Source organism: Siniperca chuatsi, linkage group LG12 (genome assembly GCF_020085105.1).
Source record: "Siniperca chuatsi isolate FFG_IHB_CAS linkage group LG12, ASM2008510v1, whole genome shotgun sequence".
NCBI classification, from domain to species: domain Eukaryota; kingdom Metazoa; phylum Chordata; class Actinopteri; order Centrarchiformes; family Sinipercidae; genus Siniperca; species Siniperca chuatsi.
The window spans coordinates 25783950-25798983 of NC_058053.1; the positions used below are offsets into that span (position 1 = coordinate 25783950).

The 15034-nt window shown below is 38.9% G+C and overlaps 4 protein-coding genes across 6 annotated transcripts; all 4 read left to right on the forward strand.

Annotated features, from left to right (window-relative positions):
• Window positions 1–1590: 1590 nt before the first annotated feature.
• Window positions 1591–10265, forward strand: LOC122885662 (gamma-crystallin M3-like). Of its 2 annotated transcripts, XM_044217054.1 has the most exons (4): window positions 1591–1656; window positions 1759–2001; window positions 2105–2358; window positions 10191–10265. In XM_044217054.1, exons 1-4 carry the CDS (start codon window positions 1648–1650, stop codon window positions 10213–10215), a joined length of 531 nt encoding a protein of 176 aa, XP_044072989.1. In that variant the 5' UTR covers window positions 1591–1647; the 3' UTR covers window positions 10216–10265. The 2 variants fall into 2 exon arrangements, with proteins under 2 accessions (XP_044072989.1, XP_044072990.1); XM_044217055.1 differs by lacking the exon at window positions 10191–10265 and having other exon boundaries at window positions 2105–2421.
• Window positions 5855–6722, forward strand: LOC122885661 (gamma-crystallin M3-like). Its single transcript, XM_044217053.1, has 3 exons — window positions 5855–5952; window positions 6055–6297; window positions 6392–6722. Exons 1-3 carry the CDS (start codon window positions 5938–5940, stop codon window positions 6662–6664), a joined length of 531 nt encoding a protein of 176 aa, XP_044072988.1. The 5' UTR covers window positions 5855–5937; the 3' UTR covers window positions 6665–6722.
• On the forward strand, window positions 9372–14444 carry LOC122885656 (gamma-crystallin M3-like). 2 transcript variants are annotated; one of them, XM_044217045.1, is made up of 4 exons: window positions 9372–9463; window positions 9572–9814; window positions 9937–10190; window positions 14381–14444. In XM_044217045.1, the coding sequence occupies exons 1-4, from the start codon at window positions 9431–9433 to the stop codon at window positions 14400–14402; spliced, it is 552 nt and encodes a 183-aa protein (XP_044072980.1). In that variant the 5' UTR covers window positions 9372–9430; the 3' UTR covers window positions 14403–14444. The 2 variants fall into 2 exon arrangements, with proteins under 2 accessions (XP_044072980.1, XP_044072979.1); XM_044217044.1 differs by lacking the exon at window positions 14381–14444 and having other exon boundaries at window positions 9937–10265.
• On the forward strand, window positions 13546–14444 carry LOC122885658 (gamma-crystallin M3-like). The gene is made up of 3 exons (XM_044217048.1): window positions 13546–13645; window positions 13774–14016; window positions 14127–14444. The coding sequence occupies exons 1-3, from the start codon at window positions 13616–13618 to the stop codon at window positions 14400–14402; spliced, it is 549 nt and encodes a 182-aa protein (XP_044072983.1). The 5' UTR covers window positions 13546–13615; the 3' UTR covers window positions 14403–14444.
• Window positions 14445–15034: the final 590 nt, after the last annotated feature.

Genomic DNA, 15034 nt, shown 5'->3' on the forward strand with positions numbered 1-15034 from the left:
ACAGAGGATCCTACAGGATGAGGATCTACGATAGGGAGAACTTCGGTGGACATGAGCATGAGGCGTGTCACTGATTCCTGCATCAAAATGTTCAATAAATTCCACTAATTAAAGTTACAAACTCTTTTTTGACTTTTTGTTTCACTGGTTGTTTTGAGGCCTGGAGAGTACAGGACGAGGTGTCAATGGGGATTAGATGGACATCAGTGGGTGGAAATGATCATGAGGCACATCCCCATATGTGGTCATTTATTTCAAGTGTCCTGTTATCAATTTGAGAAGAAATACTTGGTAAACTGCGCATTTGCAATTTTTGCAATTCTAGATTGCTGGAGAACTGTTCTGACACTAATCCATCAGGCAGACAGCTGAAATGCACCACAAGTCAATTTGACTTGAATTTAAAAAACAACACACTGTTTTGTTTCAGAATGGGCTGTAACTGGTTAGATGCATCACTGCTATAGTACATGACACAGAGTGAAAAATAGGATATGATTACATTTTTCAGACACAACCAGCAACTTAATTCAAAGCTGCTAAGTTTCACTATGTAGAACTGTAATTCAGACAGTACTTGTTTGTTTTGTCTTTTAAATGAGAATAAATGACGGTTGATGCTTTGTGGTTTGCAGTGCATTTCAGCTGCAAAAAGTTGCACAGTGAGAGTTTAAGGAGGGACAATAACACATTTCCAACACTTCAGGGGAACTAGAATCAGGCCGAGTCTACAGGTGGATCCTGCGGTGGAGGTGGGTTGATTTAAAGCTCGCTACCCTTCAAGATCATAAAGCCTGTAAAGTCTCTTTAAATCAGTTCTCTTCACACAGGAAGTGATGTATCTGCCATTTTTGTAGTTCCACTCACTGACATGAACAGCATAACTAAATCAAAGTGAGAAAAGAAGCCAAACAGTTATGAGAAAGAAATTGCTCAAAGATGAACATTGATTGTAGAAACAACTAGCTACAAGAAGAAAATGACCCCATCAACACAATATCAATTATGCTCATTAGCTGCGTGTGTAAATATCATTGAAATGATGATGCCAATGATTTTTGCCAAAGATGAGTTAATATTACCAGCCTGCAGGGGTGACTACATACCCATTTCAGATGACAATAAAATGACACGCTTGCCCACACATTATGGCTATTGTGGTTTGGTTTGAAAAGCCTTTTGTCCACTGAATATTTAGCTTTAGTAAAATCTAAGCTTGTTGGCTTCTATTGTTTTAGGAGAATCAAAAAGTGAGATCAAGCTATATTTTAAGTAATTGTGGCTTTTGACTATAGCCTATTAATAGAATCAAGAGTTGTACTGTGCAGCTTCCAGCAACAATTTTAGACTGCTCATATGACAGTCTCATATATAACTAAATAAACTGCTAAACCATTTTTTGAAAAAAAATATGCTCTGTTCTTGTAAAAGGAAAATTCTGTTTAGAGGTTGTGACCCTGTTGGTATATGGGTAAGCAACTCAAAACTCTATAGGCTTCTATAGTAGGTTGTTGAGTCAGGACTTTGAACAATAGAGGGGCGCGCAGTCTTTGTCTCTGGCCAGGTATAAATGTAACTTGTTCAGACACACAGGGTATCAGTTCAAACACAGTTCTCTGAGAGATCTGGGAAACCACTGCAATCAACATGGGCAAGGTAGGAAAAAATTATTAAATCAACATTAATTTGCCTACAAATGTTTGAGGGGACAGTGTAAGTATGACTTTGGTCATTAAAACCCTTTAATGCTTTTTTCAGATCATCTTCTACGAGGACAGGAACTTCCAGGGTCGCTCCTATGAGTGCATGAGCGACTGCGCCGACATGTCCTCCTACCTGAGCAGGTGCCACTCCTGCAGGGTGGAGAGCGGCTGCTTCATGGTCTACGACCGTCCCAACTACATGGGAAACCAGTGGTTCATGAGGAGGGGCGAGTACTCTGACTACATGAGCATGATGGGATGGAGCGGTGGCATCAGGTCTTGCCGTATGATCCCCATGGTAAGTATAAAACACACCTAAAAAAGTGATCTTTGAGTAATAATACGTTTTTAACTCTGGAAAACCAAATAACATCATTCTCTTGTTTCTTGAAAACTTACAGCACAGAGGCCAGTTCAGGATGAGGATCTACGAGAGGGAGAACTTCGGTGGTCAGATGTACGAGCTGATGGACGACTGCGACAACATCATGGACCGCTACCGCATGTCCGACTGCCAGTCCTGCAACGTGATGGACGGCCACTGGCTGATGTATGAGCAGCCCCACTACAGAGGCAGGATGATGTACATGAGGCCCGGAGAGTACAGGAGCTTCAGGGACATGGGCATGAGCGGCATGAGGTGGATGAGCATGAGGCGCATCATGGACATGTGCTAATTGGACAGTTTGACTTCAATAAATGATATAACTTTCTAAAATCTGGTGTCATGGTATTTAATTAAATTAGTATAGCCTAATAGGAAATGTTCACTAATTACAAACATGTAAACATTAAGTAGAAAGTTTGAAAGGTAACGACAGTATGACCGTGGTGGACATTATGGCAGTGGATTTAAATATCCATTGCCATAATGTCCACCACAGTCATACTGTAGTTACTTCATTTTTTCTCTCTGTGTCGCGCCAAACATTTGGCCCATCCCACTTCAAGACAACCCTTCATGTCAAACTTCAAAAATACACCAAGACATCTTCTGGTAACATATGTGCAAAGCCAAAAGAAAGACATACATCATAATATACTGTATAAAAATCTACATAATTTCTGGTAACATGTGCTTATGTACAATAAATCTAATCAAATAGCAGAATAAAGGAACTAATTTACATGAATTGTGTGTGCGTAAAGCCGTTAGCTTCTGTCATCCTCCTGGGGTCCACATTCTAGTAAACCAACATTTGTGAGGACTTACAAAAGAGGATTAAACCACTGAGCCACTTTTCTGTAATAGTTACACCAGCAATCTGACTAGGTCAGACCGAATACTTCCAACACGACTCGGTGAATGCTGTCACTTAAACGGAAAGGCTACAGCAGCACAAGATGAATACACAATATAAATGTGCATACTGCTCTGCCTAAAGAGCACTGTGTCATTTCTTATGCACAAATTATTAAAATATAATAAACATACAGAAAAATAAATAGTTTAAACCACAAAACCCTGTGAATAAGCCAGCTTTAAGCTGTTGAAGTCATTCTTCTAATGTCAGATCAGTCTATAAAATGTGTTGTCATTGGTTTACTTTTCTCCTTGACGTGCAGGGTAATAATCATCAAACAATGGATGTTGTTAAGTTTTCATTCATGCCAACTGCTTACTGCTTACCAGCAAAATTCTTTACGTACACCATGAGAACAAATAGGAATTAGCCTAAGATCTTTTGACATTTTCAACTATAATATATAATAAGTAGATTGAGGGTTACAGTGAAAGGGTGGAAGTGACTGAGGCAATGCAATTAAATTCTTTGTGGAAAAACAAGCCACTGTAAGCTAACTGTACTTTTGCTTGCCAACCATTGGGTCTACTTTTCAAAGACAATGCAATTTTACTCACAAACGTGCCAACTCCAGGGTTCACATACCCCCCCGACTCTAAACACAATCTAGGTGATTCCCAAGTGTCTTACAAGTGGCTAGCTAAGAAGACATAACATTTAAGGCAACGTTGGAGTTACTGTACTTGGTATTTCTCCTTGTTTGGTAGAACTAGTCATCTCCAGTCGTAGCCAAGATGACCAGTGTCTCTGAACGCAAAGAGACGAACTTGATATCAACACTCCCATCGAAATCCAATCAGCCGCCCAAAATGTGGAGGTAACAGAACTTTATTAGTAACCATAATGTAATTACTAATTGTAATCCCTTACAATACACTGACAAAAGTTATCACATTACTGCAACATGTTATGTAAAGCATTAGTGCCCAACACTGGTGGTCACAAAGGATTTTGGAGGTTCGTGTCATTTTTTGCTTTTCCAAAGTGAAAATCACAAGAGTAAAGTGCAACAAATGAATTACACAGCGTTGTTAGCTGCTTAATTGGTGAACATACTTGGCTAACTAGCTTACTAACCAATGTAATAACCAACTTACAATGGCACGCTAGGTGTAGCATAATTAACTAACCACATTATCTAGTGGGGTTATATTGTAGGTTATGTTACAAAAGTCTTAATCAGAAGTGGCAATTGGCAATGAAGCTAGTCCCGGATGCTAACTATGCCAGAATTTGCAGTCACGTTAGCGACTTTCCTGCTCTTTATTTGATTTGGGGATTTTTTGATGATTCTCAAAATGTTTTCTCTTGTAAAGGCAAAACACATTGTTTGAAAAATACTTACAATAAAGCTAATATCTCATCTTTGTGTGGCTTTTTCAAATATGTTTGTTATAGTTAGCGTTCAAACAAGGATTATGTTAGAAAGAAACACTACACACCCGATAAATAATCCCAGATGTGTGCTCATTTAGCTTGATTTGACGTTTGTAGCCATCAAATGCATACTGAGGCTCCCTAAGTGCACTGTAAAGCCCTTAGTGCTTCATCTTTTTGTTCATCAGTCAGCATCAATGCATGCAGGCTACTTGAAGACCCTTTTTTCAACCCTTTACAGTTACAGACTAAATTTGATATACTGTACCTCAAGCACGTTTCTTCAGATACTTACAAGAACACAACTTTCTTAAGTTTTACCCAACATGTCCAAATGGTTAATCACTGATCCAGTGTCCTTCTCCTTTAATTAGCTTGAAGGTGAAAAATGATCTTATTCCACACTCTGTAACAGTATTACATATAGATGAAAGTCTTTATCAGCTTTTTCATCATGAATCTATGTTGTTTTCACACTGAATTATTAAAACCCTCTACTCGATGCAAAATATCTTTTGTCTTGCGAATCATTTTATACACATTTCCTTAAAGTTCGGCCTGACGTATTTGGTATCTGAAATCTTTGGGATCTCCACTAGAATTTAAAATGAAGTTATTGTGGTTTTGATCAATATTTGGCTACAGTGCATAACTTTGTACTGACTGCCAGCGGGACAGGCTGGAGCCAGTCTCCTGGTCAAAGCCTCTTTTGTAAAATCCATTTACATGCATTATATACTTTCAGACTGAGATTGTGCCACTTCCCTAAAATATCTTAGTAACTTGGATAGATGGCTTGGAAATAGATACAGTATGACAGAAGAGATATAGAGAGAGCTTAGAATTATAAAGTTCAATCTACCTTCACGATGAGGGTAACTATTTAGCATTTATAAGTAGTAATTAAACATTTAATAAATTGTTTATAACACACTATAATGTATTTGTAAGCAGATATGTGCTGTTTATTAATGTATTTATCCTCCTGTATTAACTCCTTCTGTGGGCACCTACAAGCGGAGGATGGTGTATAAACAGATAATGAATGACAAAATAGTAAAACACAGTTATAATATAAAGTATGTCCTTATAGAAGAAGTTAATTGTTGACAAATGTACATTAATAAAGACTTAAATGTCGTAGCTGCGTGGCTCTACAAGCTGCTGGATGAACAAGTTTTGTTCGTATAGATGTGCATTAAATACTGGCATGTTAGGCTATTGCTGTCACACAAAAGCATACTCATGTCAATAAGCTGTCCACTTACCAGGTGTTTTGTAATGTGTAAAAGAGACTATTGTTGGTTACTTTGTATTGTAACTTCAAAAAATGCTCATTGTATTGACTTCCCTATGGAAAAATCCATTCTAAAGTCTTGTGACAAATGCCCCTCAGCCCTCCATAGGCCTCTATACCATGTTGCTGTGTCAGGGGTTTACACAATGGGAGCCGCATATTCTTTGCTTTTGGTCAGGTATAAAAGTAACGGTTAAAACAGGACCAGCATCAGTGTAGCAGCAACACAGTTCTCTAAAGAACTAACACAACAACCATGACCATGGGCAAGGTAAGCACACTCACCTCACCATCTGTTTTTCATTGATTATGGAGCATATCAATATTATTTTTTAGCTTAAATTCCTATTCCTTTTATTTTGTCCTTTTTCAGATCATCTTCTACGAGGACAGGAACTTCCAGGGTCGCTCCTATGAGTGCATGAGCGACTGCTCTGACATGTCCTCCTACCTGAGCAGGTGCCACTCCTGCAGGGTGGAGAGCGGCTGCTTCATGGTCTACGACCGTCCCAACTACATGGGAAACCAGTACTTCATGAGGAGGGGCGAGTATGCTGACTACATGAGCATGATGGGAATGAGAGACTGCATCAGGTCTTGCCGTATGATCCCCATGGTAAGTATAAAAAGCAATCTGTCAAACAGGTGACCACCCCCACAAAACTTGATATTAAGATATTCATTTGTTTTTATTCTTTCCAAAAAAACAGCACAGAGGCCAGTTCAGGATGAGGATCTACGAGAGGGAGAACTTCGGTGGTCAGATGCACGAGCTGATGGACGACTGCGACAACATCATGGACCGCTACCGCATGTCCGACTGCCAGTCCTGCAACGTGATGGACGGCCACTGGCTGATGTACGAGCAGCCCCACTACAGAGGCAGGATGATGTACATGAGGCCCGGAGAGTACAGGAGCTTCAGGGACATGGGCATGAGCGGCACAAGGTTCATGAGCATGAGGCGCATCATGGACATGTAAAAACACTTGTGTCGAATATGTCTAAACATGCCAAAATAATAAAACTTTTTTGACAAAATGTTTCTACCTGTTGTGTCATTTAATATTAATTTAGTAAATAATTGGGCAGCCATTCCTGTATCAGGTCCTGAACACAGCAAATAATAAAATACAAGCAGAGGGCAGGGTCTCTGCAGATACAAACACCACCACACACTTCTCGTGGGTCTTAAGTGACGATTGAGAGGGATTATTTTGTGAGTCAATACATTTGTTTTAGGAAAATCCTACTTATTCTGCCTTGAAATATGTGAATAATATGTGAACAAACAGGAAAGACTGTTGCTGTGATACAGTAGCACCGAATGAAAGAGGTTGCACATTTGCTGGTTTCTAAAGCTCTGCAAACTGCAAATATTTTGGCACTTTTTGGGTACAAACCTTTTTTGTGGTTTGAAGTCACCCCTACTTTTGACTTTTACATTATTTATAAAAAGCATAGCTTAAAATGAGTAGTAAAAAATAAAATAAATCATGCCGATGAAAGACATGTCTTTTAATGGGATCATTTCTGTTTTAATGGCAGTAGGGGTAAAGTTAACCATAACAGATTTGCAAAACAATTCTTCAGCCAACATTTTCAGTTAGTTGGGACCTTTTAAGGAAGAAAATGTGATCCAACACACTTTAATGCAACAGAATGTATATTATTGTAAACCTAACCAGAGACTTGAACAGAAAGTACAAAACAAAGTTTAGACAAAAAAAATAGAATACACAGAGTAATGCTTTTAAAGATCTTACTGTTTTGGGGAGAATAGCACTGCTTTGGTCCCAACTACTGGCCAGATTGCCAAGAGATTTAATAGGAATATTCATGAGTCTGATGATTTTGATGACCCCTTGACCTTTACTGCAGTGCCATTGTCACATCAAAATTGCACCTCACCAACACTTTATTTATATTGTCCAGAGTCTGAAATGCTTTTGTTGACCCTGACCTTTTCTCTGGCACCACCATCAGCCCACACAAAATATTAAAATCTAATTGGCTGACAAATTTACTGAGTACAATTATGCAACCCTGGGGATGAACCTTTTCCAAATTTGCATTTAAGTTATATAAATTAATTGACTGGTTGCTATAACATTTTCTGCGCACGTTCATGCTCCAGAGGACATCCACCCTTTAAATTTTGAAATTCTAGCACCACATTCAGGGAAGTCTTTACACTATTACATTTTCATTTCTTGATGAAAGCATCGCCCCTTCTCTGAGCACTGCCTTAAAGGGGTATTGGGTTGATGTTGGATGAGGTGACAAGAAATTCCAAACTTGTTTTGCCGCTTCATTTATTTCACTCACATTTAAAACAAAACCCACCACTCTTTTCTGCATTCATGTTTCCCGTATTAGTTACTTTGGTGTTTTTTTGTGTATTTGCAGGACACTTTTAAATCCTGTATACAGTATGCATTGTCAAGCTGCTTTCTCAAGTTGCAGGGTGGTTGGCTCTTCGCACCGCCGTACCATAGCCTGGCGTTTGTCTTCCTGGCCCACAGTGCATATAGCTGACAGTAAGCTTGTATAAGATTTTATTTTTATTTCTCAGATATACCAACCCACAAACTATGCACTTAAAATATCAACAAAACATAAACTCACAACAGTCACACAAGAAACACACAAAAAAAAAAAACATATTACAAAACAAACAAGCTCATTATCTTAAAGTTTGACATTTTGGGAAATACAGATTCACTTTCTGACTCCAGAGAGCGAATAAGTAGATTTTCCAAAATGTCAAACTATTCCTTTATCTTGTTAGCTTAATTCATGTCACAGTGACCAATTTCTCAGGTTGTTAGATTCTCTGACTCAATGTGCTTTATCCAAATAAAGTGACTCAAAAAACAAAATGTATCAACAAGTGTATGAATCATATTTGCAAATTGCTATTGATTATTAATGTTTATGTTAAACAGTATGTATTTCTTTGCATATTTGGATTGTAAATTTGTAAATGGTTTAATACTGTGTATCCTATGACTCGAAGTGAAATAAAATTCTTAACTTTGTACTATATGCATCTCTGTTGTATAATTTAGGCATTTATCAAACTGTTAACACAATGCAATTATATATCTTGTTGATTAGACTCAAAATGTACAGTAAGGTAAAATAAAGGTGATTAAATATTTATTCTGCCTCTGAATTTTTCATAAAAGAACGAAAATATACTGTATTCCCTGTGGAACCTAAATTAATTTTCTCTTCATGTAGTTGTGTAATTTTTGCTGACATGCCACTACCAAGAGTAAGTTACTACAAGCACTTCTGTCACTACAATCAATGAATTTAACACTTCTATAATGAACAGAGCCAAATCCAGTGTTTCACACAATACACATAAAGCATATTCTAACTAATTCTATTGCGTATGTGTGTGTGTGTGTGTGTGTAACAAAATTATTACACCAAAGCTAAAATCAAATAAACAAATATTCACCATACAGGTCAACCAGTTTTTAACAGTCACATGGACCAGCCTATTCACGTTACAAGCACAGGAATGCTTTCTATTATGAGAGAAAAGGCCTTTCTAAATAAAAAATGGACATAACCTCTGCATTCTATAGGCTTCAATAGTAAGTTGCTGAATAAGGGGTTCACTGAGGGGGGCCACTGATTCGGTACATTTGGTCAGGTATAAAAGGAAAGGGTTAAACCAGGTAGGAAGGCAGTTCAGGAGCAACAGCAACAGCAACAGCACATCTGCAACCAACATGAGCAACACCAGCATGAACATGATGGGCAAGGTACTAAAATCTTTTTGTAATAAGCAGAAATTACTGTTTACAAAATGAGATTAACATTTTCACCTTGCTACTTTTTTTCTCTTACCATTACAATTCACGTTTTTTCAGATCATCTTCTACGAGGACAGGAACTTCCAGGGTCGCTCCTATGAGTGCATGAGCGACTGCTCTGACATGACCTCCTACCTGAGCAGGTGCCACTCCTGCAGGGTGGAGAGCGGCTGCTTCATGGTCTACGACCGTCCCAACTACATGGGAAACCAGTGGTTCATGAGGAGGGGCGAGTACGCTGACTACATGAGCATGATGGGAATGAGAGAGTGCATCAGGTCTTGCCGTATGATCCCCATGGTAAGCATAATATAATTGTGATTAGTTGTGTACATGGTGTACTGACCTCTAATATTGTACAATTCTGCCATTTTTATGAGTCCACAACGATGTAAACTCTCAAACTGTTTTTCAACTTACAGCACAGAGGCCAGTTCAGGATGAGGATCTACGAGAGGGAGAACTTCGGAGGTCAGATGTATGAGCTGATGGACGACTGCGACAACATCATGGACCGCTACCGCATGTCCGACTGCCAGTCCTGCAACGTGATGGACGGCCACTGGCTGATGTACGAGCAGCCCCACTACAGAGGCAGGATGATGTACCTGAGGCCCGGAGAGTACAGGAGCTTCAGGGACATGGGCATGAGCGGCATGAGGTGGATGAGCATGAGGCGCATCATGGACTCTTGTAATTAAATGTTCACTGAATGTATCAAATGCCCCTAAATAAAGCAATTGCTGCACTACTTTGACTTTTGTCAAGTTTATTTCCCAACTGTCTCAATGAACGATTATGCAGAATTATACAGTGTTATACCATAAAATATATAATGGGTCATGAAATATATCAATATCAATATATTAGATATTTTTAGCAAGCAAATGTTCATCCTAAAATGTTTTAAATCTGATAAGAAATTTGTACAATTGGTTTTGAAAGAAGGATTAATATTCTGGGTAACATTACGGGCTACAGATAATCAAAAATTGACAAATGAAATCAAAATTAGGCAATTTAATTGTCAAAGCAAAGTAAAAAATATATTTAATATCACATATTCCCAGTGGTGGAGGAAGTATTCAGATCCTTTATTTGAGTAAAAGTACTAATACCACAATGAGTATTATTCATCATGCATTAATGTAAAAGCAGGATTTTACTGTTGTAGCTGGTTGAGGTGGAGCTAATTTTTAACAGTTTTGTATCGGACTGCAACTAATGATTATTTTCATTATGGATAAATCTACTGATTATTTTTCTTGATTAATCGATTGATTGTTTGGTTTGTAAAAATTCAGAAAATGGTGAGAAATGCCGTCACAATTATCCAGAGCCCAATGTGACGCCTTCACAATGCTTTGATTTGTTCAGCCAACAGTCCAAACTGTCAGGTTCTGTGATGCTGATTCCCAAGAACCTAAAACCTGCTCCACCTCAGCTCCACTGATGTAGACAGGTGTGTGTGTCTTTGCCTCCTTTTTCCTAAAATCAATGATCAGGTCCTTGGGCAGTAGGTTGTTCTCTGTGCACTACTCTGCAAGATCGTTGATTTCCTCCCGACATGAAGTCTCATCGTTGTTTGTAATACGACCGATGATGGTGGTGTCGTCCGCAAACTTCACAACAGAGTTGTCTCCATGTCTGGGGTTGCAGTCATGGGTGTACAGCGTGAATAGGAGGGGGCTGAGCACACAGCCCTGGGGGGCTCCAGTGTTGAGCACTAGAGTGGAGGAGGTGTGACCGCAGGAGTCCAATATCCAATTACAAAGTGTGGTACTCAAGCCCAGAGTGCCAGTTTCATGGGGGAGATTGTGTTGAATGCTGAGCTGAAATCAACAAACAGCATTCTGATGTAGGTGTTGTTGTTCTCAAGGTGTGTGAAGACTGAGTGGAGGGCAGTGGAGATGGCATCCTCTGTGGCTCTGTTCTGGTCCACGCTGGCTGGGATTTTGTCTTTCATGTGCTGAGGAACCAGTTTCTCAAAGCACTTCATCAGAATGGGTGTGAGTGCCACAGGACGGTAGTCATTTAGACTAGACAATGCAGACTTTTTAGGTACAGGGACGATGGTGGCTGACTTGAAGCAGGTGGGAACACTCTCCTGTGACAGTGATATGTTAAAAATGTCAGTAATGACATCAACTAGCTGACTGGCACATGTTCTTAGTACATGGCCAGGGATGTTATCAGGCCTAGCAGCTTTACTCATATTCACTCTCAGCAGGATTCTTCTCACATTCGCTGTGGATACTGACAATGGCCGGTCTTCTGGAGGCGGAGTAGACTTTACAGCTGACTCTTTGTTGGGGAGATCAAAATGAGCATAAAATGTGTTTAGCGCATCTGGTAACGTGGCCTCACACATGATGGGGGCGCTCCTACTTTTGTAGCCTGTGACGTTTTGAGGTCTCTCTCCTGTCTCTCCTGATGTACTCGGTGGCCGCAAAACTTGTGAAAAACGCGAACTGCCCTATCTAGAGCCAATGTTTGGTTTGGACCCGCCCCCTTTGTAGATAAAAACGGCTCATTCTAAGGTAATGAAAACACAACAATTCTTATTTTCAGGTGATTATACACTAATGAAAACATACTTATAAATAAATATATTCCATTTCTGCCACTAGCTCCTCCTAAATGTTACACACTGGACCTTTAACTCTATGCAGTGGGGGTGTAACTTTTTTTTACAACAGTTTTACAAAGAAAATGCAAAATATAAAATTTCTAAACAACCCCTCATGGGTTAGCCAGTATCTCCAATAATATCGTAATCATGCAAAGATGTTAAAACTAAAATAAACATTGTTGATGACTTTTAAATACCAAATCACGCATCTAAGCATATTCATACTACTATAATTTAATTATTTGAGGTCAATCTTTATCACCTACCGTATTTTTTTTAATAAGCTTGATAAAATGTTTGTGTAACATACCGGTTGTTGAAAAGGTTCAGGTTAAATCTTGCTAAATGGGACAACGTCTACTGTTCTGAATTTGTCCCTGCATTGAGCAGTAATAGCAAAGTATTATGGTTAGGGTTATTATCCTCCAAGCAACGGAGGATTTGTCATTCTACTCTGTTGTCCTTTGTCATAAATGCAGTACAGTATACAGTATGTCGCTTTATAGAGTGTGGTAATATTTAAAACATGCAGATGATGTATTTTCTATGGTTTACTTGCCTTCTGTGTAACTAAGTTACATAATTGTTATTATAAAATTAAAAATACTAAAAAAGTTAACAGTCCGGTGTGAGAAATCTGTATAAATATAATTTAGTTCATATTTTCTCCTCATAAATTCAAAAGACGGACAGTTTCTGTTCTGTTTCATTTCTCCCCCCTTTCTTGTCTCTCTGCTGCTCATCCTGTCCAATAAAAGCAAAAAGCCCAAAAAATTATCTTAAAAAAAATAATAAACCCACTATTCAATCAATGTCAATGTATTGTACGGAGTATAGATTTTCCAAAACGTAACCATACTGTCCAAAAAGCAACAGAGCATTTGCTGTTTTTCCACAAGAGATGACCATTCTACTCTACTATCCTTTGTCATATATGCAGATGTGGAATAAATCTGCTGTTACCACAAGCCTGACCATTTAGACAGGAGACATTTCACAGAGGTTACATTTGCTGAATATTGTTTTCAGTTTTAAACATCAGTTGTTAATTATAGTGCATCATGAAGCACAGCAACGATTATTACTATTCCTACAAATACAGACTGTTAATGTTTTTTTGTAATGTAATTTAATTGAACTGCCTCTGGTATAAGATAGCTTATACATTGAAACAGGCATAACAACCTTTTTATTGAAAAAAAAATAGGCTTTGTGTTACCTGGTCAGCAGGGTAAAATTTCTAAGGTCTTCGAGGGCCCAGTCATGTGATTACACATACACAGTAGCACAGGCCTGTACGCTCCATACCATATTGCTGGGTCAGGGGTTTAAACAATGGGGGCCCACTGACTCTGTAGGGTTTGGTCAGGTATAAAAGCAAGGGTTAAACCAGACAGGACAGCAGTGCAGCAGTAGCAGCAGTAGCAGCAGCAGCAGCAGCAGCAGCAGCAGCATCAGCTCTCCTAAATATGACCACCACTGACATGAGCATGGGCAAGGTAAGTTTCAGAATTATTTCAATCACAAACTAATAAATGGTATTATTTATACAGAATATATGGTAGACTTGCTAGATCAAATCATGCCCATGCTTTTAGTCTAAACTAATTTGGCCTTTGTTTTTCAGATCATCTTCTACGAGGACAGGAACTTCCAGGGTCGCTCCTATGAGTGCATGAGCGACTGCGCCGACATGTCCTCCTACCTGAGCAGGTGCCACTCCTGCAGGGTGGAGAGCGGCTGCTTCATGGTCTACGACCGTCCCAACTACATGGGAAACCAGTGGTTCATGAGGAGGGGCGAGTACTCTGACTACATGAGCATGATGGGATGGAGCGGTGGCATCAGGTCTTGCCGCATGATCCCCATGGTAAGTACAAAAAGGAATCTGTCATACTGTGGTTCTACTACAGGTGACCACCCCCGCAAAACTTGATATTAAGACATTAATTTGTTTTTATTCTCTCTAAAAAAAAACAGCACAGAGGCCAGTTCAGGATGAGGATCTACGAGAGGGAGAACTTCGGTGGTCAGATGCACGAGCTGATGGATGACTGCGACAACATCATGGACCGCTACCGCATGTCCGACTGCCAGTCCTGCAACGTGATGGACGGCCACTGGCTGATGTACGAGCAGCCCCACTACAGAGGCAGGATGATGTACATGAGGCCCGGAGAGTACAGGAGCTTCAGGGACATGGGCATGAGTGGCATGAGGTGGATGAGCATGAGGCGCATCACTGATATGTGCTAGACAATTTCATTTTGAAATAAAAAATGAAAGATAAAACAAAAACTTGAGCTTGCGGCTTTTTTTCTGTTCTTTCATGTTTACCAAAATAATGATTTTATGTAAAACACTGAATAAACAATGAGAATTACTAATGAGTACCAAAATATAAAGAGGTGTCCAAAGCAAGCATGCTGACATTACAGAAAATCATTTTCTTTCAAGAAAAGAATGAAAAATAAATGATGACATCGCAGACACAACACACATTATCACATGAACATTGAACAGTAAAGAAATAAATATTTGATTTAAAAAAAACTTTATACATTCTGCAACAGATAATGTAAAAAAATCATTTATTTGTTTACATAAATCACAATTAAGCAAATCAGAATTAAATTATAGGGACATCAAAAAATGACATTATTAATCTTGTGTAACAAGTTATGAATGTATATACAACTGCAATACTGTATTTAAATTCTTCATCTAAAGCAGTAGTTGTCAGCCCTGGACCAGCTTAAATGAGGCTGTGTTCAATACAGTTCAATATTCACTTCTTCTTTTTTTCATTTATTTAACTGGGTAAAATTCTCATTGTGATTAAAATCTCTTTTCAAGACAGACCTGGCCAAGAAAGCACCATAAAATAC